The sequence below is a fragment of the Molothrus ater genome, chromosome 14 (assembly GCF_012460135.2).
Source record: "Molothrus ater isolate BHLD 08-10-18 breed brown headed cowbird chromosome 14, BPBGC_Mater_1.1, whole genome shotgun sequence".
NCBI classification, from domain to species: Eukaryota; Metazoa; Chordata; class Aves; order Passeriformes; family Icteridae; genus Molothrus; species Molothrus ater.
In genome coordinates, this window is record NC_050491.2 from 3,813,285 (window position 1) to 3,834,130 (window position 20,846).

Below are 20,846 nucleotides of genomic sequence, written 5' to 3' on the forward strand. Positions count from 1 at the left end.
ATCTGCCCTAGCTCATGGCAGGTATTTCTGGCACATGAACTGAAAGAGGCCTCTGACCTGGGCAGAACTGAAACAAAAAATACATATCTCTACGGGGCCAGGCTCATTTCCCTCATACCCCTGATATCCCATCCTCCTATCCCAGGGTGGACAGAGCTCTTCTGTGAGGCTCCCGATGGGCCCAGAGGAGTCACACACAGCCTTTCCCCAGCTTTTCTCCAGTAGCAGGCAGCAACCAGCAGACACATCTGGGCTGTGTGCTGTGTCTTCAGAGGCAGCTGAGCTCAGGGAAATGAGGGAAGAGGCCAGAACAGATCGAACAGGTCGTGTTCCTGCACTGACTGTTACTGGCACAGATGGGCAATCAGTGCAATCAGGCCTTTGCTGAGTCGGGCTGTGCCCTGGGGTGCCGGGAGAACGCTCACAGTCACGCAGGGAGCTGCCAGCTCCCCAAACGTGGTGATTCACAGCCAGGTGCAGAGACTGGGGATGATCAGTCATCCCCCTCCACTGAACTGCACCCATGATGATCTGATCTGTTGCCAGCTGGGTGGGGGTTGGTGTCCAGAACACATTTTGCTGCCTTTTCCTCCCCTTTAACCTGCCTGCCTGCCCCCCTCACAGCCACCTGCGGGCGCACAGGTGATGCCGACCTTCACCGCCATCAACATCAACCACATCATGCACTGGCCCCCGGAGATAGAGGAGGATGAGGATGACGAGCCCGGCTCCCCGTGCCTGGAGGGGAAGGAGTGTGAGAGGTTCTTCTGCTGCATCGAGGACTGTCAGACGGGGATGTGGCGGGAGGGACGGGTCCGCATCCACATATCCCGCCTGGACTCCTACTCCCGCGTCTTCTTCCCCACTGCCTTCCTGCTCTTCAACATCGTCTACTGGATTGCCTATCTCTATCTCTAGCCCTCCTTTGTCCTCAGCTGGAACGGGCAGGGCACCAGCAAGAGGGGCTTCTCGAGGAGCATAGAGAACAGCATCTCTCCTGTTGTAGTCAGCTGTCAGTCTGAGCAACCCGACCTGGTGATTCCCTCTTCCTGCTCTCTCATCTCTTCTGAGAAGAACCAAACAGCTTTTTTTTTTTTTAGCCTTCTAACATATCTTTTTAGAGAATCTACCCTTCCCCAGACAGCCCTCTCTCCAACACCACCAGCATTGTACTCCTTGTAAGATTACCCAAAAACATCCTATTCCCATCTCAAGCATTAGGGATTTTGTCAAATACAAAAAAACCTTAATGCATTTCATTTTTCCATCCAATCCTACTCCGAAATTTCAAGGCAAGTGATGGCAAATGGAGTTTTCTGCATAGTTATTAAGACTGCAAAGGAAATAAAATACATCTTACAACTTCTGCACCACTTCCACCAGAACATATTTTGTGGGGTGCCTGAAGCTCAGAAAGGTCAGGAGGAAATAGTGTGGACAAGGACAGCAGTGCAGCTCTCCCACAGTAGCTGGGCTTGGCTGAAACGTTTTGGGCCTGCCCAGACATCTGATGGTGGCACTGACGAGGATGGAGTTGCTGCAAGCCTCCCCCATCTCCCCGCAGAGCATCTCTGAAGCATTCCTCACAGATCACTCCAGGACACCCTCCCACTGAGGCACTGCTCATTCCCACCCCACGGTGATGGAAAGCATTTCCAAGCTGGAAGGGCCCACCTGCCTTACTGGAGCAGGCTCTTCAGGGCCCACAGTGACATTTCTGCTGTGTGACCAGGACTCAGAGCAGGCTCTGCAGTTGGGCATAGCCAAAAGAGGGGGGAAGTCCTTGTGAGAAGGGCCAGAAGAAGCCTCCTGAGCCTGCAGTGAGGTAGTTCTCTCTGGGCTGTCTCACATGGGCTGTGAATCACAGAGGGGCAGTGCTGTCCTGGCAGGGACACTCGCTGATGCCATCAGATCTGTGCTGGGTGGTCAGTGCCAACCTGAGGAAGGGGTATAGGAAAGGGAACACAGCTTTCAGTGCATTCCTGCAGCTCAGATGTGTTCCCTTCTTTTTTTTTTTTTTTTCATAATTGCATAAAACAGGAGTTTTCACTCTAACTGGATGGCTCCTCCCAGTTGCCATCATCACTTGGCCTGTTTCCTCATAGGATCAGGAAATGGAGTGAGTTGTCCGTGATGGATTTTAAGAAGGACAAGCGTAGTGAGATGGTCCCATCTTAAAGAGATGGAGAAATGCATTACACAGTTTCAGCTGGGGGAGAAACTGCATAATAAAGAAGAGGAAACTGAGGCCCAAGGTCCATAATGTGTCAACTGGCTGCCTCCCCATTTACACCAGCTGCTGATGTGGCCCACAGCATGATTGTGAGAAGCAGTGGGCTGTTAATAGTTACTTACTGTGTAAATTAGAAACAAAAAGATCTTTTTTAAAAACAGCATGTTTTAGAAAAAAAATTAGGACTTAAAAGGCTTGTCAGGAGAAGGAAGCCAGCATGGCTGCAGAGGAAAAGTTAGGAAAGGCTGGCTCACAGGACAGCTAACAGGGGCAGGAGGTTTTAGATATTCTTGGAGAGCAATTTGGTCTGGTTTAAAGACGGATTTTGACGCTGTTAAATCTGATCTGAATAATGAAGTGTCATGTTTAATTCATTCACAAATGCAGCCTTACCTGGGTTCCAGATGAACAGCTAGAGCATCTTATTAAGTATACAATAGTACAACACTCAGCTAAGTATAACCTAATGGGGTCAGACCAGCAGAGCTCTGAAAGGGGAAATTGTGCCTGTCTAACCTGTTACAGTTCTTTTAAAATACCAAGGAAGAGATAAAGGTTACTCAGAAGCATAATTTGCTTAGCTACTCCGACAGCTTTTGAAAGGGAGGAAAGAAATTGTGGCGGGCGGTTCTAACTGAGGAAATTGATTTAGCAAAAGAATTATTAAGGAGGTTCTAATTAGAGGAAATTAACTGAGGAGAGGGGGGAAAAAAGAATTGTTAAGGAGGCTCTAATTAGAGGAAATTAATGTTTTAGAGAGAAAGACACAGAGAGGGAGAAGTCTAAGAAAAGAATCAAAACAACTTGCAGACAAGGGAAGCTGCTGGGTGACAGTGCCGACTCCCAGCCAAGCTGGATGATGTTCTGCTCCCAGTAGCAAAGCGTTATTAGATGTAGCAACAGAAAAACCTCCTATGACTCAGCCCTACACCGACAGGGAGCTGGATTAAACAGGGTCCTGTGATCTCTTTGGGGAGCCAAAAGGAAAGAGCATCCTGGATTGAAAGTGGCTCACACGCCAGGCTCTGAGTGAAGCACGTCCTCCTCGCCTTTGGGCAGGCAGCTGTCGGGGCTGTGTGGGAGGGGACGCCCCGGCGACAAACCAGGGTCTGTGCCAGATCCCTCCCCAACAGGATGGTGGCTTGAACGGTGTGCAGGCACTGGAGGCTGCACTGAGCACAGGGAGCAAAGTGTGGAAAGGAAAAATTAACAGCCCTGTGCAACAGAGCCCGAACAGCTGCAATTTGCTGTGGGTTCGAAGCTCTTGGTGAACACAAATGATTGTCATGGGCACTGGAGAACAGACCTCAGTCCTGAGAGCAGCAACTTGTTGAAATTAGACCTTTTACAAAATCAGCCAGGAGAGAAATGGGGTGTACAAAAACCTAAGAGGACAAAGTAGACTTGAAAGATTGTAAGATTTCACCAAAAAAAGATAAAGCCAACACACACCTAGGTAATTGAACCAATGATGGAGGATTTGACAGAGGAAAATAGTCTAGCGTGGGCTGGAGCACAAGGAAGCTGATTACTAAGGCTGGGGAAGGAGGAGGGAGGGGGCTTTTTGGCTTAGGGAAGTCTGTGCCCATCATCCATAGCACAATAAATAAAGGCATGCACAAACTCAATCATGTTTTTAATTTTCTATAGTATCAAAAAAAAAAAAGGAAAAAAAAAGGAAAGCTAAGAAAAGCCAAAAAGAAAAATCTGCCATTCTTTTGGAATGACTTTGCAAGGCTCCAGTTTCCTTATAGAATAGTTTTTTCCAGCTATCAGGAGGGGACCCAGGGCACAGAGACATCCAGTAGCTGTGAGTTGCCCAGCTCAGCTTGGCCCTGGAGTTGAGCCTCTCTGTGCCCTCCTAGGCTGGCATTAGACACAGACCAAAGCCCTAAGGCTGAGCTGTGCTGCTCTGGGCAGGGAGGACAGAGGCACCAGGGCTGCTGCAAAGCTCTCAGTTTGCTTCAAACACCTGCATGGCTGTGCTGCCTCCTCCTCTCATGGAGGTTTCACCATTCTCCCCTTCCCAGATATTTGGTGGAGGAGCTGTCAGCCTCACAGCCAAGTGGGCACTGGGCTTCCCTCACCTCCTGCCTCCCCTTCCCAGGGAGCAGCCAGTCCCATTCCCACCCCTGCCATGGTGAAGACAAACGCACCCAGGGCAGCAGGAGCAGGGCAGTGACCTGTCCCTGTGTGCTGGGCATGGTGAGGCCACACCTCAGCTCCCCAGGTCAGTTTTGGAAAGGTCTGGAGCACAAGCCTTATGAGGGGATGTCTTGGTTTGGAAAGACAGGAGTCTGCTAAGGAAGGCAGGAGCCTCCCCTGAAATGGAGAATGTAAACCCTCCCCACCCCTCTGAATTGCTGTAAATTTTAAATTAAGGGGCTCTCAGGCAAAAATATGGGAGCAGGAATAACAGGTCTTTATTAGGGAAGAAAATAAAAAATATAAAATAAACAATGCAGTACACTGGAACAACACTGCCAGAGTCAGAACCCAGCCTGACACCCTGTGGGTCAGGGTGCTGGCAGCAGTGCCATTGGAATTGTGGCTCAGCCCTCCTGCAGTGTCAGGAGTGGCTCTGCTGGCACAGGGATCCTGTAGAGAAGGGTGGATTCTTCCTCTGAAGATCCAGGGGAAGGAGAGGCAGCTGCTGTTCCTCTGGGGAATCCAGTGGAAAAGTCATGCAGTTAATCCAGAATCTCCAGATTATATCCAGGTAGGAATGCTTGGCTCCTCCCTCTGGGCTCACATCTCCCAATGGGATGCTGCAGTTCTTATCAGCCATGCAGTGACATTCAATGGCTGTTATCAGCAGGTGTCTCCCTGAAGGAGAAGTGGGTGTGGAAGAGATAAGGAAAGCTGCCCACTGAACAGAAGCCAGCTGCCATGCAGATGGCAAACAGAATACAATTCGCTTGGCAATCCAGGACAGCGGAAGCTGAGGGATCTGGGGGCGCGCAGCCTGGAGAAAAGGAGGCTCAGGAGAGACCTTTTTGCTCTCCACAGCTCCCTGACAGGAGGATGTGATGAGGGGTGGGTCAGTCACTTCTCACACATAACAAGAAACAGGATAAGAGAAAACATACTCTAGTTGTGCCAGTGCAGGTTTAGGTTGGATATTAGGGAAAAATTCTTCATTGGAAGGGTGGTCAGGCTGTGGAACAGGCTGCCCAGGGAAGTGGTGTAGTCCCTGGAAGTGTTTAAAAGATGTGGAGATGTGGCACCTGAGGAGATGGTTTAATGGAGCTCTTGGCAGTGTTAGATTTACATTTGGACACAATGATCATAAAAGGTCTTTTCCAACCTAAGTGATTCTGTGATTCTATCACTCTACTAGCCTCATACCTAATGATGGGGACTGGAAATTATGGTCTCAGCATTCATGTCTTGTGGCCTTTCTTTGGAATATAAAAGGAAATCAGGAAGAAGGTTGATTTTTCATTTCTCTGCCTCCAATTCCTATTCTTCCCCTCCAAACTGTGCCACATAAGGAACCATTTTTAGCCTGTATGCTCTTCAGGACAGGGATTCTGTTACTGTGTGTTCGTACAGGGGCTGGCACTCTGGGGCTTGGTCCTTAACTGAGATTTCTTGATGCTTCTTATTATACATAATAAACAACATTATACCGTGCCCATCCTTACCACTGTCTATCTACACCTTGTAAGAGGGGTAAAAATTGTCCCCTGGCCCCCTCCTGATGGGGTTACTGGAGCTGGTTAATGAATTTATGTCCAGAGAAAACGATCTTGTTGGAAAGCAGGGAAAAATGTCACTGATGTTTTTGATGGGTGGTGGATATTTTTGGGTTTGTTGTTTTGCTTTAGGAAAGGCAGAAGTTGCCTCAAGTCAGCACTGCTCAGGAGCAGTCTCAGCCATTCAAAGTCATTCTTTGTAAAGCAGGAGAAGGCCTTGCTTGTCCCCCTCACTCTGTTGCCATTGTAAATAAAATAACTGATGCTTCCCCCAGTGTCTTGGGGTGGAGGGGGTTTGGCAGTGATATTTGGTGGACTTTATTTCAGCCTTTCTCTATTTCCATTCATGCTGGTGACTTTTGGAGCAACCACAACCCAAAGGACAGCCCCAGCTCTGAGGAGGCCTCACCCAACAGCCACCCTCTTGTCCCTCGGCCCACACAGCCACATCTGTGTCACTTTAACCTTTTAATCATTTTATCCCCCTTTCTTCCCCACTTTTGAGTGCCAGGGGAGGTGCTGTTATTTAGCACTGAGGCACAGGGAGAGAAGGTGCTGCTTTCTGAGTGCCCTAGGGCAGAGACCCCCAGCCCACAAATGGAGCACCTCTACCTCTCCCTGGCACACTGTGCATCCCTCCAGGATTCAGCAGTTCCCAAAATGTTAAAAACATGAGGTCACGAAGGGGGAGGGAAGGGGAGAAGAGAAAGTTATATTAAGTCGTTACTTTTTTTATTCCTGATATACATTCATTATAATTTGTCTTCCTCTTAATGCCTGAGAGTTGTAGGCCTTGGGAAGATTGAATTTAAGGAGAATGAGAGTGGCCAAAAATGTTCCAAGCTGTGTGCCTCAGGGTAAGGGAGGAGACACAAACATTCCTTCTGGATGGGATGGGATGGGATGGGATGGGATGGGATGGGATGGGATGGGATGGGAACTGGCTTCCCTCATGGAGAAATGGCCCCATCACCCAACACAACCTCTGGCAGCCCATGAAGGGCAGGAGGCACCTGCTGTGAAGGGCTGGGGTAGAACACACCTTGCTCCCAGTGTTGCCATCAGAGTGGGTGAGGAAACCCAAGAACCCAGGGGAAATGCACCATTGCCTGCAGAACTTCTATTTTTTTTTTTTTTGTTTTTTTTAAGGACTGTGCATGAGAAAATTGACTCAATTTTCTCTCTGAAGGACTCTCAGGTCTTTCAGGTTGGTTTTTTGTGGTTGTTGATGCTTGACACGATTTTACCCCTCTCTACTTGCTTTTTTCCCCTTCTACCCGCATCTTCCAGAAAAAGTAAATAATAGAGTCTGGGCCCTCTCTGTCTCAGCCACACTTCTGGCACCATCTGAGCCTCGGTGAGAGTCAGAAGAACGCAGGATGGAGAGGAGCTGGGAAGGCTCAATAGCTGCTCTGAGCAGGTAGGCATAGCAACATCTCCAGGGAGAGCACTCCATGGGGTAATTTCCATTCCCTTTAAAGCCCACTTGGGCTGCTGGAGTGGTATAAAAGGGACTCAGAAAAAGCCTGTTAATTAGGATTAGCAGCTTCAGGAACATCAAGCCACAGTGCTCTGAGCTGAGCCATTTATCTAAGAGAACTCAAGGCTCTTGACTGCCTCCTTCACAAGGTACAGCATACCAGGCTGACAACTTTGAAATCAGATGGCAGAGCCATCTTTGAGGGAAGGGCCCCACTCTGGCTGCTGAGTGGCTCTGCAGCCCCTCTCCTGTGTTCACACCACACTTTCCTGGGCTCAGGAGGCACAGACCCATCTCGTCAACACAAACTGCACGGGGTGTGAAACCCACAGAGGGTGTGAAACCCACAGGGCACATGCTGGGTGCCCCTGGGTGAGGTTTTGGGATGATTCATGTGCCATGGATGTCTAAAGAGCCCCAAGAGAAAGCAGCCACTGTGGACAGGAGGTGTCACCATGCTCTTTCTTGGACTCCTTGGAAAAACAAGGCAGGGGCATTTTCACAGCTCCTGGGATATGACTTTTATTCAGCTGCCATAAGGTTCCTGCCTTTCATCATTCTGCTGCATGAAAGGCCCAAGGAAGGTGATAAGTCTGTAAAAATGAAACCCATCCTTGCAGCAGCCTGTATCACACACATGGGCAAAAATAAGGCTGCAGGGAAAGGTTGAGTCACTGCCAGGCTGCCATTGGGCTGATTTGCATCTCTGGAGTGTTACTGACCCTGACAAACCTCCTCGGGAACTTTTGCTGCCACCTCCCCTTGCCAAATGTGTGGTGAAACACAGATGTCTCCCTCACATTATTCTGCTTCTCTGGGTGTTTTCACCTCCTCAGGGTAAAACACTACCTGAATCAGAGATGAGCTGCAGGCTGAGCTGCCCATCTGGGACTGGAGTACAAGTTTCCTGGTATAGATCACTTTTCCTGGAGAAATAACTTTAGGTCTGGTCAAAAAATACCCATGGCAGCAATTCAGTCCTTCACACTGCAATCTGGTTTTGAAGATCATGCAGTGCAGGCCTGCTGGCAGCCATGCTCTCAGCTGTGCCCATCACAAAGGAAAAAGTCCTTTGCCATATTGACTGCTGGGCCAGGTTCAGGCAGCTCTGAAACACATTTTAAGGCGCAAAGGGTCCTATAGTCTCCTCCCATTCTAGCCACAGTAACCTCAAAAAAATTATATATAGCAGCAGAACCCCACCAGGCCAGAAAGACAGGGAATCCCTGCCCAAGAGTTTACTGTCAGCACCTTGAAAATGCTCAGTGTCTGCTGTGGTCCTTGCCATGAGGACATTCCATGAGGAACATCCTTCACCTTCTGTCACAGCCAGGCCCCCCCAGCATCCCACAGAGATCAGGAGCTCAGGGAAGGAAGTCAAGACAATGTGTGAGAAGGAAAAGCTGTAGTAAAGATTTTTAGTCAGCCAGAACTGTCACACCTCAAAATAACAGGTACAATAACAATTCTAGGTGACTGAATGTCTGAGTAAGATCATACATTGGCTAAAAAGGTAGAAACACAGAACTGAAGAATAGTTTGGGTTAGGAGGAATCTTTCAATTCAATCTAATCCAACCTCCCTGCAATGAGCAGGGAAATGTTCATCTAGATCAGGTTGCTCAGAGCCTCAGAACCTGACCTTGGATGTTCTCAGAGATGGGGCTTCTACCTGAGCAGCCCATGCCAGGTTTTCACCACTCTCATTATTAAAAAAAAAAAAAATTGTCCTTGTGTCTAGTCTGAACTCACCATCTTTTAGTTTAAAACCATTATTCCTTGTCCCATTTTGGCCCTGAACCAAAGAGCAAAAGGAGCTGCACCGCCCCTGTGCCCCCTCTGCCCAGCACCACTGGGATATTAAAGCCTAACAGCCGAGTGTTAGAACATGCTGAGTTCATTCAGGCATTTCTCATTAGTTTCCCATGACTTCTCAATATCCTGCCTCTCAATATATTCATCTGGCAGCAAATTAGAGATGAGGGAACGGCGTCTCTCCCTAAGTCATCCAGAGAACACAAAACGACGAAGCAAAATCATAACAGACAGGGAAACTTCTTGTGAGTCATCATCTTCCCTCCTTCCCCTCTCCCTTTTCAGCATTGCTGATAGCCCCAGGATTGCTCCATGAAGCCTGGAACCAGAAGGTACCATTCCTGCTCTCTTCTGGCTTTCATTTCACATAAGAAAAGGAAGAAAGCAGCAATTGGATCTCTGTCTCTATTTCAGACATCCTGTACATGCTCTGCTGAGACTGATGGCCCAGTTATGCCAAATCCATGACATAAATTAACTTTTCCCTTTCCCTTTGGTCCCTTTCCCACCATGCCCAATAAGTTCTTACCCACCCACCATCCCCAAAAAAGGAACACCAAACCAACAAAAGAAACAAACCCAAACAAACGGATTCATCAAAGAGAACACCAGAGCAATTGTGATCAATGCAGAACAATCCAGGGGTGCTACACATAAAAGGAAGGAAAATGGTCTCATGTCTGTAGAACAAAGAAAATGCTTTTGTCAAATCCTCAGATCTGTGTGTTCAAACTGCAAGGCAATTTCAGTGGCATTGGTTTTGCTGTATCCTTCCACATATTCCAATATATAGCTTGATCATCAACTTTCACTGCTCAAAAAGGAAGATAAAAACTTGCTCTAGGCTGCTGTATTTTAAAAAACCATTTCTGATTTCTTTGGCCAAATTTTCAGAACAAATACATTTGTCCTTGAGATACTTTTTATTTGATCTGCATTGATATTCACAAAGTAGCCCACTTCTCCCTGGCTGAAGGGACTGAAATGTTTGCTCCAGAGACTTTAGATAAGCCATTAATAAATGTTGCTGGGTTTAGGGGTGATAGGGTCACCATTCCTTGTGGACCTATAGGTGGCCAACATTCCTACAGTGTTTAGGACCTGAATTCAAATTCACTACCAGTGTATATGTATCTATTAGGGGAAAACTTGGCAGGTTGAAAAACCATCCCCATCTTTCATTAGCTAAAGCAATAGAAATAGCTAGTTTGGAACTCTTGGAATCCAAAAGTGCAGAAAATTGGGTCCACATACACCATCTCACCTGTGAAAAGGGGGATGGAGAGAAGTGAGGTCTGGGAAGGGAACACCATGTGCTCAGCTCATCCCTGGTGTCTGCCACCTCCTTTCTGCTCTGTGCCTCCCTACACTGAGGCTGCTGCCCTTGCAAACTGGAAAATCTGTATTAAGTGATGTGCAAAGCCCATCCCAACGCACAGGAGGCTGCTCACCCTGTTTGTTCCCTAAGCCACATCCACACACAGAAACACTTTTTGACACCCAGTCCTCTTTCACCTGCTGATTGTCCCAGCTCCTCTCCAGGGGGGTTGGTTTTTCTGCTGCCTCTTGAAAATACCAAGCCAAGAGAAGAGACCTGGCATGCTGGAGCTCTGGAGTGTATGGACCATGCTGGCTTTTACCACTCTGGGCCAGCCAGAGCTCCAGGCTCTCCAGGAGCAGCAATCCATTGGGCTGATATGTGAGTTTGCAGGAAGAAAGAAGAAAAGCAGGATGTGACTTTGGAAGAGCTTTTACTCCAAAAGCAGAAGAGGTTTTTACTCAGGTAAGTCACCTGACCTCACAGGTAGTTCATGACTTTGGATGGAACGAGCACAGAGGGCAAAATAAAATAAAAAAAATTAAAAAAAAAAAAAAAAGAAAGAAAAAAATCCAAAAATAATATAGATTTTCGGCCACCTAAAAATGCATCGGAACAGAAACAACTTCTCACTGTGATCAGATTCTAGACCAAAGCCAGAGCTCCCCTCAGAAGATCAGGCTCTTTGTTGGTGGCCTAAAACAGCCTCTGTGAGGATAAAGCACAAGGACCTCACTTTCAAGCAATTAAAAAGCCTCCTGACCCCCAGCCACCCACGGCAGCTTGCTGTAACACTTCCCAGACCCAGCCTGGCCCTACACAGTCCCACTGCATGGAGACAGGTGAAAATTGTCTCCTTCCCCAGAAATCCTACTGCTCTCCCTCACCGGGCCCCAGAAAATGACATTATAGCCATGCTGCACTCAGATGACCCCCAAGGGGTCTCAAGTGAAGAGGAAATAAATAAAACAGAGGAACTTTGCTTTTCCTCCATACAACCCAGGGCAGCCGGGACACAGCCAAGCTCTTCCTGCACCCTGAAATGGGAGAGGGTCCCTGGCAGGACCCTCATCTCCCCATCTCAGGGATGGCTCATTGCATGGGCAGATTATTCTAGTGCAAATTTTATCTTAGCTAAAACTGGAAAAAGTAATCAAGGCAAATGCAACAGCTCAGAAGGAATCAGAGTAGGATTAGACATTTATATGAATAAGAATAGCTTCTGCACTTTGACTTGCTGTGATAAAAATAATAAGAACCTCAGTTTTCACGCTCCAGGGCAGAAAAAATGATCTCTGAACAAGGTGTTAGAAATAAATTTCCTCTCACCACAGTGGTCCTCAACTGCCCAGGTCACAGAACAGGATCTAGGGGTGTGTGGTAGCCACTGCTGGAGACAGAGCTGGCTGGAAGCCCCTGGGCTTGCTCAGGAGCATGAGATGGGTGCAGTTATCAGAAATAAATGAAGCAAGGCCATCACTCCCTTCCCTCTTTGCATTTCCTTGCTAAATCCCAGTCCACACCAAATGAAGACCAGGTTGTGCACTGGATTCCAGGGATCTCCTCGCATTCTCTGGCTGTTTCTCTGCAGAGATGGATCACTGCCACCCCTCACCACCTCCTCCTCCAGGCTAAGCCTTTAAGTGGTAATGGCCTGAGCTGATTAATAAACTGGCTTGAGACTGCTGATCTCTTTGCACCATTAAACCTTTCCCCAGCGATTCCTCATTAATCCCTCCCGAAGTGCTCCTAGATGAGGTTGTTGTTAGCACCATCAATCCTTTTTAAGGCCTCAATTTGCAGAGGAAAGGAGCAGGGAAGTGCGGGAAAGGGTGCATTTGTCAGGGGAGCCATCTGTTCCCCGGGCTGCAGAGAGCTCAGTGCCGGCTCCCAGGTGAGGGCTGGCCCTGAGCAGCACACACCACCCACCACAGGGCAGGACAGCCTGCTCCAGGCACCTGGGGGGCTCAGGAAGGCCAGGAGAAACTTCTGGCATTTATTTTCCTTAATTGCAGTGCCTTTGCCTGGGGGCAGAAGGCTCAAGCATGCCTGGTCAATGATGAGCTCCTGCTGGGATCTGCAGATATGCTCTCAAATAAACAGGTCTGGGACAGGAACCACCCACAGCACTGCTGCCTATAGGCCTGAGCAATCCTCCCGGTCTTAGCTCCTCTTTCTAATCATTAAAACAGCCACATCTTCAGCCAGAAGACTTGATTTGCCTTAATTCCTTTGGAAAGTGGAATTTTGTGAAGAATGCATGTATTTATGATTGGCTTTTCGCAAATATTAAAATGAATATTATATGTATTGTGTTAGATAGTCATGCTGTAGTAATTCTCTTAAGTAGTGTGTTAAATATAGTTTTAGGTTATAACAAATGTTAAAATAGAAACTATGCTGTGTAGGATATTTTTTTAAAGAAAGGACTCGCACTGAGATAGCAGCCACAGGACACCCGAATCTTTCAGAGAAAAGAATTTATTGCTCCCTTATCAGAAGAAATTAACTTCTTTCTGCCTTGAAGGCGCTGTCAGGATTCAGAGGAAGAAGTTGACACTGCCCAGACAGAATCCTGTGTTTGAATGGAATTTATGCATCATGTGTGAGGTGTATGAATATGCAACAGGCTGCTGCTTTTAAGGGTTAATCCTCTGTTAACGTGGGTCCTTTTCAGGGCTATTTTGCCCAGAAAGAGGTACCCGGACTGTCCATAACTCTTTGGTTTTATTGTCTCATATTGTCCTATTCAAATTGTCCAAATTATTATTACTCTAATTATATTACTATTTTTATAACCATTTTATTACTATTAAACTTTTAAAATTTTAAAAACAAGTGATTGGCATTTTTCACAAATTTCAACCACCCAGTCCATAGCCCCCTGCCACTTTCAGCCCCTTCCCTCATTGTCAGCACACTAGCCCTGATTGTCTTTCCTTAGCTCTTCCAGAACTTTCTCACATCCTTAAATGTCATTACTTTGAGCCATGCTTAGGGGCTTGGAAGGAGGATGGTGGCAGTAGAGGTGCTGAACTGTCCCCACCACTGATGGTGGCAGCATGGAAATCACGTCTGCAAAACCACAGCCCAATGTTTCTGCTTTTTAACCTAAAACCTCACAGCTATTTTTTTCCCTCCCCTGTGTCTGAAAACTTGCAGCTTTTGAACTCTGGGTTTTATGTCCGTGTGAGCTTTTCAAATGAATGTTTTAAGATCAGGTTTTATAGATATGAGGTCATATAAGCCTGTCAGCTGGAACCAAGCTACAACTGTGGCTGCACACAGAGCAAACTGTGCCACTGCTGCTAATGATCCACTGGAGTGCAGGGGAGGGAGAAGGGACAGAAGGGAGGGAAGGAGGGAGGGAGGGATGATGCTGGCACAGAAACTGTGGACAGCAGTTTCCTTCTGGAGCCACTTGTGGGAGGGATGGCTGCCCAGTGTTCAGGCAAACATCAGAGCAAACAGCTTCAAAGCTGAAATTGGTATCTTGATTTCACCATGATACCATTGTGGGCAAATCCAGGGCACTGGGAATATTTCTCTGCCTGCTCTGGGGTGCCCTGACCCGCAGGGCAGCACTGACTCTGACCCTCATTCATGGAGAAAGTTTCCCAGACTTCAAGATAGACTGGAACCCACAAAAGTGTGAAATAGATTATCGAGAGTAGTGCAGGTGTGTCACTTGGTGAGAAATTGAGGTTTGGGGATTTTTAGTGTGTTGTGGATGGAAGCAAGATGGAGGGCACAGGGTGCTGTCCTGGGTTTCTTCTTCATGCTGCTTGTTCCTTCTTCTTCATGGGTTTGGGTGGCATTTTGTAATTGGGCAGAAAAGTGCCCATTGGGGGCTCTTTGGGATCGGTTATTGGGTTAAAAGGGAAAATAATCCAGGTGTCAGTTCTTAATTGGATGGTTTAATCTTAAAAGACCTCGTAACAAGAGATTGTTGGCCATTTCTGTGGTGCTTTTTCAGTGTGCTGAGCCTGGTGTGGACAGTGTGCAAAACGCTAGATAAGATAATAACAAACAAGAACCGAAGACCAAAAAAATCCAGTGCATCTCTCTTTCCTGACACAAAACCACTCCAGGAGGGTCTCCCCAGACAGGGGAGCCTCCAGGGAGGGCCCAGCCTGAGACCCAGAAGTCGAGGAATTGGCAATAGCTACCCCCAGCACCATTGTTTCCAAAGTGCTGGAACCCAGGGCACAGGGAATGTTCCTCTGCCTGTCCTGAGATGTCCTGACCCCCAGGAGAACACTGCTTTTAACGTTCACAGATGGAGAAAGCTGCCAAGGCTTTGGGATGAACTGGAATCTACAAGTGTGTGAAATAGATAGTGGTGCAGTTTACCACAGGGTGAAAAACTTTTGAGTTTTGGGGTTTTAGTATGGAGGTAGATGGGAGACAAGATGGAGGATTTGGGGCATTGTCTGATCTCCTTCTTGCTCTTCATCTGCTCCATTTTCTGCAGTGTTGGTGCCACAGGGGGATTGGTTAGAAAGAGCCCCAATGCAGATGTTGTGTGAACAGACAAATAATTAGTTATTGTTGGAAAGGTAGAAATAAAATTTGTTCTAAGAGTTAATTGGACAAAATAGTTTTAAACGACCTTGAACCTGTGTGTCTTGTGACTTTTGGTGCCTTTCTCTTTGTGTGCTAAGTCTGACGTGCAGACCCTGTGCTGAACTGTTGATGAGAGAAAAATAAACAACAACCTGAAGACCAAAAAAAACTAAAAGTCTGTTTGTTTCTCAATCCTGGCACAGAACTATTTAGGGGTCTCCCCATCAGGGGATCCTCGGGGGGGGTTTTCACACCAAAGCATGTCCAAGAGGGGCAGTGAGAGGGAAAACCCCTGGCACGAGCTCAGCTTGGAAAAGCATTTCTCCATGCTTGGCCAAAGAGCTGATCAGTGCTGTGCTCCTGATTACACCTCCCATGTCTCTGTGCTGCATTTGCCAGCTGTAATTTGGAAATGACCCTGTCAGTCCTGTGATGTTGGAGTTCTGGGTGTTGAGAATGGATGTTGAGAATGGAGTTCTGGGTGTTGAGAGTTTTAGACTTTCTATGCTAACAAACCCCAACTCCCAAGAAAACACCACATTTAACCTAACACCATAGAGAAAACTTCCAAAATTAATTAATAACACTAAGATTACAAGTGTGTAGTTAATTAAAAGTGTGTAATATCACAAAGTAGAAAACTCAAAGTTTAAAGTTTTAGAGTATAATAATATATATAACTAAAATAAAAGTTTTAAAGCAGTAACTAACCCTTCCTCTTCACCTTCTTTTTCATAAGTTTAAGTAATTTCCTGTAATTAAACAAAAAAATCCAGATTATAAACTTTGAGTAATTTATTATTAAATTAAAAATAAATATAATTTAAGTATCATTTCTTAAATAATTTAACCTTAAAAAACAGATAAAAATAGTAAAACGTTTTATAACATATTAGTAAAATACTATAAAACTCACAACTTATGATAAAAATAATAAACACCTAAATCTTAGTTTTAGAATATAATAATATATATAAAACTAAAATAAAACTTTTAAAGCAGTAACTAATCCTTCTTCATCATAATTTTAAGGGTTTTTTTGTAATTAAACAAAAAAAGTCTACATTACAAACTTTGAGTAATTAATTATTAAACTAAAAATAAAAATCACTTAAGTATCATTTTTAATTAAATAATTTAACCTTAAAAACCTTATAATGAAGTTAAAGGGCATTTTATAACTTATTAGTAAAATATTCACAACTTATAATGAGCAGGAGTTTTCAGAGGCCATGGTGGCTCTGGCAATGGTTTGGTTGGTGCTGAGCACACCATGTATAGCCAGCAACAGCTGGACTCCACAGGGGAAAAAAGGAAACCACACACACATGCAAAAATCATCAGTCAGGCTCCTTTTAAATGATTAATGCAGCGCACAGAGAAAGGCTTTTCAGCTCTCAAATCTTCCCATGATTATATAAACCTGAACTCCTTGCAGCTACTGAGGAGCTGTGTTTGTTTGTGGGCATTACCAGCTGCTGTGGTGTCAGAAATAGAGCAGAGAGGGAGGATCCCATGGGCAAAGAGAGGAAACCCCAAATTGCTCCAGTCATTTAAACATTCAGGGAGATAAAACACTGCAGAGAGGGTCTGGAGTGAGCAGTGCTCGAGGGAGGGAGGGGTTACAGCCACCACAAAAGTTGTTTCTGCTCTCTTAGGTCCATACAATTAATTATGGTTATTAATTATTTATGATGTTACATAAATAAGTAATAATTAGTGCAATAATCACCTTAGCTACTGAAACTGTAGAATCACAGAATTATTTGGTTTGGGAGGGACCTTAAAGACAATCTTGTCCAACCCCACTGCCATGGGCAGAGATGTTTTTTACCAGACCAGGCTGCTCCAAGCCCCATCCAGCCTGGCCCTGGGCACTTCCAGGGATCCAGGGGCAGCCACAGCTGCTCTGGACAACCTCTGCCAGGGCCTCCCCACCCTCACAGGGAACAATTTCTTCCTCAAATCTAATCTAAACCTGCCCTCTGTCAGTTTAAAGCCATTACCCCTTGTTCCATCACTAAAAATCCTTGCCCAAATTCCCTCTCAAGCTCTTTTGGAGCCCCTTTAGTCTCCCTTGAGCCTTCCCTTCTCCAGGCTGACCAGTGTGGTCCTACTGCCCTGTTCCCCAGCCCTCTCTCTGTCCAGGGAGAACCTCCATGAGACCCCAAATTCATCCCTAGAGGATGGATTCCCCCAAATCCACTGCCCATTTCTGTGCTGGTGACCCCCATGGGCTGTCCCAGGAGTGCTCACACTTGCAGCAGGATGCTGTGATTTCTCCCTCTGTGGTTTCTCCCTCTGTGATTTCTCCCTCTCTTCCCCCTGGCTGTGGACATCACGGCCCAAGAACATCTGAGAACAGAGGGCATTGCACTGCTCTGAGAGGTTTTGTTTCACCTTAGGGCTTCACAAGCAGTAACCTTCCTCATGAGGAGTGACCACACAGAGGCCCCATCCCATCCCACAGCCCCTACCTCCATCCACCATTAGGTAAATCGGGAGGACAGGAATGCCCAAAACCCCCTCCAGCCCCTCTCCTATCCATCCCATCAACTGGCACCTCATGCACAAGGGTTCAACTGCACCAGAAATTAACACATTTCACAATGCCCACACCCTGAGGAAACACCAGCCAACTCACACCAGCAAAGAAACAGCACCAAAACCCAAGATTCAGCTCTTCTTCTTCTCCACATCCAGCCCCTCTCCCCCCAGCAGGCAGGTCCCAGCATCCAGGCCCTGGGGGTGACCAGCAGGTGACACTGCCCAGCCTCATGGGGACTTGCATAATGGGGAGGTGTCAGAGATTAGAGACAAGAGAGCAGCGGCTGCAATATAAAAGCAAACTGAATAATTAAAGAGAAGAGCTGTTCCTTGCAGAGAACAAAATGAAAGAGTTGTGTGATTTGAGCAGAAGTGACCTTTACACTTCATTACAAGGAGGTGGCGTCCTTCTGGGGTTATTAATATTTCCAGCTGAATTAGCTTGGGTTAAAAATGGCTCAAAGGAATGAAGAAGGAGAGGGAGAGTGAACAAAAATATATCATTCTGTCTTTTTCTCCTCCTCTTTGCTTTTTACTTTTTCTTTTTTTTTTTTTTTTACTTTTTTTTTAATTTGTTGACTTGAAAGCAGAAGGGGCTGAGTGGCCATCAGGAAGGAGGCTTCATTAGAAACAGGGAGAGCTGCAGGGTGAGCTGGCTCAGGGATCTTCCCTGCACCCTGGCTGTGCTTCAGAAGCAGCCTGTGGTGCCTCTGTGGCTGTTCCCACACTCACACTCAGGGCACACAGGGGGCTGTCACCCACTGAGCTGCAGACACGTCACAGAACTGACATTCAGGTGGCTCTGAGCCAGCAGTGGAGCTCTGACATGGAGTCAGTGGGATCTCCTAGGGCAGCCGTGCTCCTGGGGCCACTGTTCACCACCCTGTGGGCCAGCTGATTCCCCTTGCCACGGAGCATCAGTGTGGAAATGGACAGCCCTGCTCAGCACATGGTAACCCACCCTGACACAGGGGACAGACAAACACCCTCCCTCCCACACAGAGACAGAGCCACGGCCTCCATCAGGGCTATTTTAGCAGAGGGCAGACCACAGAAATCCTGCAGCAAACAGAGCTGCTTCAGTTCTGTACTTTCATCCAGAATTCATACACACACAGGAAAGGAGCTTCACCTCAGCATGTCCCTGCAGGGGCAGTCCCACACAGCCCCACAAAACCAATAAAGCCCCAAAGCACTGGGTGAATTAAATGAGTAAAGTTCAGCTCAGCAACCTGAACCTAAATCCAAGCTGCAGTTTTGCTGCTCAGAGCCTCGAGGTGAACACAGTTGTGCTTTTTGCTCTGATCACTCAGTCTCATTTTAGTCCCATCACTGAGATGCAAAAGTGTTGTTACCTTGATGACACAGCCAGACACCTGCTTGTTTCTCCACAAGCCCTGCCTGAACAATTTCTTTTACTGCCTCTCTCTGCCCAGCAATAACAGGCATCAGGAAAACCCACCAGAGCAAACAGAAGGGGAGAGACTCATGAAAGCAGGTGCACATCAATGAGGAGGGAGGCTGGAGCCTGCAATCACTGCCAGGGCTGCAGTGTCACCACGGGGCTCCTTCCACAGCATCCTCCCCCCCTCCCGGCAGGGCACCTTGGAGGGGGCTCTTGCAAATGTCATGCAAAACCACAAATCAAATAAAGTCTCGAGGCTTTTGATCATGAAATGGCCACGGTGGCAGCTGCTTCTCCTCCAGTGGCTGCTGAATCACAGCCCCTCACTTATTTATAGGGCTCCCCAGGGCGCTCGCAGGCGAGTGGATGACAAATGCCAAAGAACATCCACCCTCACCCCCACAAGGTGTTGCTATCCTGGTGCAAAGGAGATGCAGAGTGAGGAAGCAGCACCCTGGCAGCTGTGCCAGACGGGTGGAGGCAGGCAGAGCACCCCAGACACTTCACCCACCAGCCAGTGCCTCCAGCACCATCACTGGCAGCTGCTCCCAGCAAAGGCTCTCACCCTCCAGGGTGTAGCTCATGTCCACTACTAATTCCCACTGTTTTTAGTGGGAATTACTAATTCCCCATTGGGTTTTGATGCCATCTTCACTTTGACAAAGGGCAACACTCCTGTGACCACAGTAAAGAGCACAGTGGTGCACAGAGCAGATTTATCTGGGCTCTGAACTGATTCCAGGGATGGAGGCCAAGGTGCTGATGTTCCAGAGGGAGAAGCAGCAATAGATGCTGAGACCCAAAGTTTTCCCCTTATTGCTGGAGGCTATTGCACACGGGCCAGGCATTGAACAGTTCCAAGGGCAAGGGAGGGGAAAATTCAGACTTAATATGGCCTTGGTGCTAGGAAAGGCATGAAAGTGAGGTGAGAGGAAGGAAAAGGCTGAATCTTCCCCAGGCTGGGTCAGAGAGGTAGGAAAACCTCTCAAGGGAAGCAAAAGTGAACAGTACCAGCTTGTTCTGACCTTAAGAGCATCCCTCCCAGGTGATCTCCACCAGGGCTCTGCTCCAGAGGGAATAAATCATTTCCTTTGCCATAGCGCCAGGGAGCTCTCTCTGGGTGCATCCACAAACTCTGTACAGCTGACAAAGTAGGAGTCAGGCAGCAGGATCTCCATTATCAGAGATGATTCACAGGCCACAGAGATCACAGCTTGCCTTGTAGATGTCACTGGGACCTGGCAGTCCAGGAAAAGCATCTTATTTATAAACTGGGACGAATTATGACTGCTGAGGTATAGCCCACACGGGAGCTGCTGCTGCTGTCTGGAATGGAATGACTCTTTACATGATCCATGAGGCTGCAGGGCTCCTCCCCAGGGCTCTCTAGCTGGGAAAGGGCTCCCTGGGCAGGTGTGCAGAGCCCTGTCTCTCACTGCCAGGCCAGGGCTTTCACAGGCTTCCTGGTGTTAGCTGGGCTGCTGGAGCTGGTTTTTAATTCAAGTCATCATTCATAGATTAAATCTGAAGTGGCTCTTTGGACTAGACTTGTTTTCTGTGAAAACTGTCACATAGGCTGGAAAATCAACGGGATTTACAGGGAACAGCCAGGGACTGGCTCTGGTGCAATTCCAGGTGGCCCCAGGAAAGCCACTGAGCTGCTCTGCCAGGGAAGCTGGGATTGCTGTGGAGTTTCTGGGATGAAAATCCCTGAGGTCTGATTTAGGGCTGAGCTCACAGTGAGGCCAACAGGACCACTGCTAAAGTCTCTCCCTCGATTCTTCT

The 20,846-nt window shown here is 47.3% G+C and overlaps 1 protein-coding gene across 1 annotated transcript in view; it reads left to right on the plus strand.

Moving 5' to 3' along the window:
- LOC118698577 (gamma-aminobutyric acid receptor subunit gamma-4) overlaps positions 1–6,234 on the plus strand; it is a 41,627-nt gene extending 35,393 nt beyond the window's left edge. The window contains exon 9 of the mRNA XM_036401971.2: positions 625–6,234. Within this exon, the coding sequence (XP_036257864.1) occupies positions 625–918 (294 nt within the window). The 3' untranslated portion in view covers positions 919–6,234. The remainder of the gene's footprint in view (positions 1–624) is intronic.
- Positions 6,235–20,846: the final 14,612 nt, after the last annotated feature.